This window comes from Notamacropus eugenii, chromosome 5 (genome assembly GCF_028372415.1).
Source record: "Notamacropus eugenii isolate mMacEug1 chromosome 5, mMacEug1.pri_v2, whole genome shotgun sequence".
Classification (NCBI taxonomy): domain Eukaryota; kingdom Metazoa; phylum Chordata; class Mammalia; order Diprotodontia; family Macropodidae; genus Notamacropus; species Notamacropus eugenii.
Genome location: NC_092876.1, coordinates 173,824,257 through 173,829,031, shown reverse-complemented (window position 1 = coordinate 173,829,031; position 4,775 = coordinate 173,824,257). Strand labels below are relative to the sequence as shown.

Sequence of the window (4,775 nt, the reverse complement as noted above, 5' to 3'; positions counted from 1 at the left end):
TTCAGATCAATTTAACAAGTATTTATTAATCTCTGAACAAGAGCTAGGGCATTTTGGGGGGATTCAGACATGTGATTTCATCAGGGTTGGGAACTTCTGGTGTAGAAATTACCTCCTCTTATACAGATCACCAATTTATTCCATTCAAATCCCTTTAGTGTAAAGCATAATCTGGAATAATGGTAGGGGAAAGAAGGACAGGCAAGGAATCAAGGCAAAAATGGGAAGAGGCTGGGGTGGTGGGTGTAGTGGAAAGTAGATTAAATTCTGTGAAAAATAATAGTTCTTCCAACTCCACAATCTGAGATTGCACACCCTGAAAGTCAAATTCCTTTCTCTCTAAGCCAAAGGCTTCCCATCTTTTCAAATATAGGGGACTTTTTTAATGTAAAAAAAACTTTCCAGTACCTTTTTATTAGAGCTAAGTAAAGATTTTAAAAACAAAAATGCCCCTTAAAACAAACTGCATCTCCTAGGTTGGAAGTCATTAATCATTGTAAAATTTGCTGGCATTCCATTAAAGTCGCCTAGGTATTTTAAGTATGGATAATCAAATTGTTTGTAGCTCTAGGTATGGAGGCCCTAGAAATTTCTCTCTGTATATCCTACTTTTCCATCCCCCTCCTTAATCATAACCCTGTCCCTTCCCTTTTCTCACTCAAAATGATTTTCTGTTTAGGGCTTTAATTTCTTTAAATAATATCCATGTAATTTTTTCCATCAGATTGTGAGCTCCCAAGGGCTGGTACTGACTTTTGCCTTTCTTTGTATCCCCAGTGCTTAGCGTAGTGCCTGACATGGCATGTCTAATAAATGCTTATTGACCAACCAACTTTATAATTCCAAAGCCCTGACATACACCTCATAAAAAAATGTTGTATGGGATGCTTCTATTTAAAGAGCTTTATGAAGATGGGTTGGAGAAGGTAGGGAAAATAGAAGAGCTGTATGCAGGGAAGAGTTGACACCAGTTACATTTCCTCCAATTGAGCCAGAATTCCTTAGTCTACACAGTGGCCTGCGCTTGGTTTGGTAACCCTGCCTGATGGAGCAGATCAAGTGGCTCTCTCCCTGGGCAAGGACACAGAGCTACACAAATGTGCCCATGCATGAGGCAGAGCATGTAATAGACTTCAGAATTTATGGAGGCAGGACTCCCTTTTGGACAGAAAACAAAGTAACGCATTCATTCTGCCTAAGAAATACTCTAAGGCAGTGACATGAGCAGCAACCTGAATTTCTAGGATCTTGAATTTTCCCATGGCCAGGGTTTAGTTCTTGGGAACGAGAACCCCAAGTATTGGAGAAGCCAGCTATAGGCTTTCTCAGAGGTAGAACAGAAGTGTTGCTGAGGCCATGAATCCTTATAGCACCTGTCTGGTTCTCCACTAGAGCTTTCTGGAGACCTTCAGCGTCCCCTCTTCAAGTCCAGTCTTGCTGCAACATTCTGGGCTCCATGGTGATGAGATGGAGTATACACCTCAGTTAAATCTTTGCAGGTCTGGAAAAGACAGAGTAGAGTCATGGGACTCAGTTTCCTTACAAATGAGGTCCCTTTCTCCAAATTGGTTATTGTCACTTTCTTTCTCTATTTTCCAAACCTGTTTTCAAACCCTTGGCAATATCACATACCTCCCCTTCCCTTCTGTACCTTTTCTCCCTTGCAGACCAGTGTTCTTCACCCTACCTGATCCCTTCCCAAAAAGGTCTCCATCCCTATCTAAAAGAAACCAAAGTAACTTTTCTGGTGGATCAGAGGCCTTTTGTATCCCACCTCCCCCACCACCATCATGCTGCTTACAACGCCAGACTGTGTTCTTGACCTTTCCAAATCCATTGTCAAGGCCGTTGCCATCGATGTAGAACATAAATCGGAGCTCAGGGGGGTAATCTCTTCGGGCCAGGCCAGACAGCAGGGGTATAGTGTTGCCCTCAGACCCAGGGGCCTCACTTAGAGCTTGTAACATTTGGTACTTGCACCAGGGGTCCTGAAGGAAATGGGGGGTGATAAATAGTACACAGCAGTGGCTATTGCCCATTGCCTGGCATAGTTCTGACATGATGGCACCCCCTGGGGTTGCATCCCGAAGCTGCAAGAAGCATCGAAGTCCATTGGGCTCACCCTCCAAATAGGAAACCAATTCCTGGACAGGTATCAGGTCTTGCTCACTGTGGCACACACACACATCGTAACTTTTACTCCAACGAGAGCTGCTACTCGTGTTCCCTGAGTCTGCTGGATCTGGGGTAGGAACTTGGGTGGATTCCTCAGTTTCAGGCAGAGAACTGCTTTGGGAGGGTAGCTCTGAGACATCCCTGGTATTGGTGTCTGGCCGCAAATGGCGTTTCTTGGGCTTACGCAGGATCTGTCGTAACCAGCCTGAGAGAGTAAGAGAGCAGAGCAACAGGGAATGAGGGTAGTCTTGACAGTGAGGGAGGGAGAATTTATATTGAAAAGATAGAACAAAGAGAAGGACAGAGCTGGCACTGTTATGGTTCCAGTAAAACTAGGGTCATCACTGGGAAAGGAAGAAATAGGAATGAGACAATGCAGCAACAAAGCTCCTAAAGTTTAGATAAACATAGCCCACTAGGACTTTTTTTTTCTTCCAGAAAACTAGCATGAAGCTCTTTCTAGGGCCAGAAGGTTTGGAACTGTTAGAATCTGGTGCTTCCCTGAGCTGGGTGCTCTCTTCTCAGCGGGGAATGAGGATGGCTGGGGCAAGCATTGAAATGGAAGGAGATAGGTCTCTGTGCCCTAGGCTTGTGACTGAGGGACCTCTAGCTCAAGAATGCCATCTAGAATCAAGAAAAGTCCTACAGAAGAAACTGGTTGGACAATACTATAGCAACCTTTTTTTTCTAGGAGGTATAAAGACTTTATTACAGAATTTAAACTTGGAGGATGTCATTATAAGGCTAGAGGTCACCTAATCCAAACCCCTTATTTTACAAAAGGAGAAATGAGGCCTACACAGCAAATTATTTGCAAAGTCAGAAACAGGACAAATCTTTCTGTCTCCTAGCCTGGAGTTCTAGGCCTAGCTGGGGCATTGTCCTCTCACTTCCCAATTTCCCTGGGATTTCTGTCCTGCCCTTTCCCCTTCTTTCCCTTCCCCTTCCTATGAGAACTATATCTAGATAATACGGAATTAGCCTATATTCAGCCCTTTCCTTGAAGCAGTTCAGTTCTACTTACCAGCCATCCTGCCTAGGCCTCCTGGTTCAGGAGCGAGGAAATGAAGGTGAGGTTGGTGGCACTTGACATGGGATTGCAATTGATCTGTGAGAGGCAGAACACTGGTGGGACAGGGGAAACCTCAATCCAGGTCAAGCCCCAGTCCAGGTCAGGCATCATGGAACAGCCATCCTATGAGGGATAGTCACAGATACCATCATGTCAAAATAGCAGTCCTTAGCCTCAGAGGGTCAGTGGGCTCCTAAACTGTCCCAAAGGCCTATATGCGTTCTTTCTCTTGATTTCTCCATAGGACTGGTTCACAGTGACTAAAATTCATTTTTCATTAAGCCTAGATCAGTGTATCAAAGGCTGTGAGTTTTCAAGATCCAGGGGTTAACAAACAGTATGCCCTAGTCCTGGTCTCTAGTCCTGAAACCCTGTAGTGAGGAAATCTGTACTATCTAAGCCCATTAAGTATGGAGACCAAAACAGATAGGTAGGTCAATGAACAGATATTTTTAAAGAGCCTGTTATGTGCCAGGCACTGGGTATACAAAGACAAAAAAGAAAAGAAACAGCCCTTGTCTTCAAAAAGCTTACATTCCATTGGATGAGACAACATGTACATATCTATGTGTACAAAATAAATACTAGATAATTTTCAGAGGGAAGCACTAGTAGTTGGGAAAGATCTCATGTAGAAGGTTATGCTTTGAAAGGAATAAGTGATTCTAGGAGAGGTAAGGGGAAAGTTCCTATATTAAAAAAAAAAAGCTAGAGAGATTCAGTTCAACAAATATTTATTTGCTGCTCTCAAGGAACTTCTGTTCCACTGATAGGATATAAAATGTCCAAACTAAGCAAATACAAAAAAATGCAATATAATAGAAAGTCATTTCAAGAGGCAGAGAACAGATAGCGGCATCTTACCTTCACTCATGTGGCTTTTCCTGTGTAGACAAACACACTCGGAGGTTGGCATAAGACAGGTAGAGGGAGACAGTGAGGCAGGATCACAGGGACAGACAGAGCAATACAGAACTAAGGGAGACCCTCGGGGGCTGGAGGCTTTTTTTTTTTTTTTTTACATAATGGAAGAATGACATCTTTCTCAAGACGGAAATCAGATTGCTGAGAGTGATTGAAAGGAGAGGGGAAGAGGAAGAAGGTGGAATGGGGGAAAGGAGCCTGGGTAAAATGGGGCAGGACACCAAAGCAGAGACATGCAGCAGAGGGGACAGACAGGGTGTGGGGGAGGGCAGGAAGGGTCCTTTCTGGACAAAAGCACAGCTGGAGCTCAGGGCTGCTGTTCTGTATGCCTCCCCAGGAACACCTCTGGTCCCTTTCTGCCCTGCCCTGGGGTGTGTGAAAGGCTTTCTTCCCAGGTATCTCCCCTCCCTCCCCATCTTGGAAGCCCAGAGACTGTGTAGCCCAGTCCTTCCTTAGGAGATGTCATGGTGTCCCCTCCCTACCCACTCCCCAACTTCTCTTCACCCAGCCCAAGCACTCACCAGAGAGAGGAAGAGGTAGGAGGGCACCCACTTAGACGCCAGGCTGTGGTAGTCTGACTCCGCCTTTGACTCAGAAAGGAAGT

At 44.8% G+C, this 4,775-nt stretch overlaps 1 protein-coding gene across 2 annotated transcripts; it reads right to left on the bottom strand.

The window, feature by feature from the left end:
• On the bottom strand, positions 1-4,775 carry TIRAP (TIR domain containing adaptor protein). 2 transcript variants are annotated; one of them, XM_072611534.1, is made up of 4 exons: positions 4,693-4,775; positions 3,200-3,370; positions 1,802-2,380; positions 1-1,501 (listed from the first exon to the last, which is right to left on the bottom strand). In XM_072611534.1, exons 2-4 carry the CDS (start codon positions 3,204-3,206, stop codon positions 1,482-1,484), a joined length of 606 nt encoding a protein of 201 aa, XP_072467635.1. In that variant the 5' UTR covers positions 3,207-3,370; positions 4,693-4,775; the 3' UTR covers positions 1-1,481. The 2 variants fall into 2 exon arrangements, with proteins under 2 accessions (XP_072467635.1, XP_072467636.1); XM_072611535.1 differs by lacking the exon at positions 4,693-4,775 and adding an exon at positions 4,112-4,648.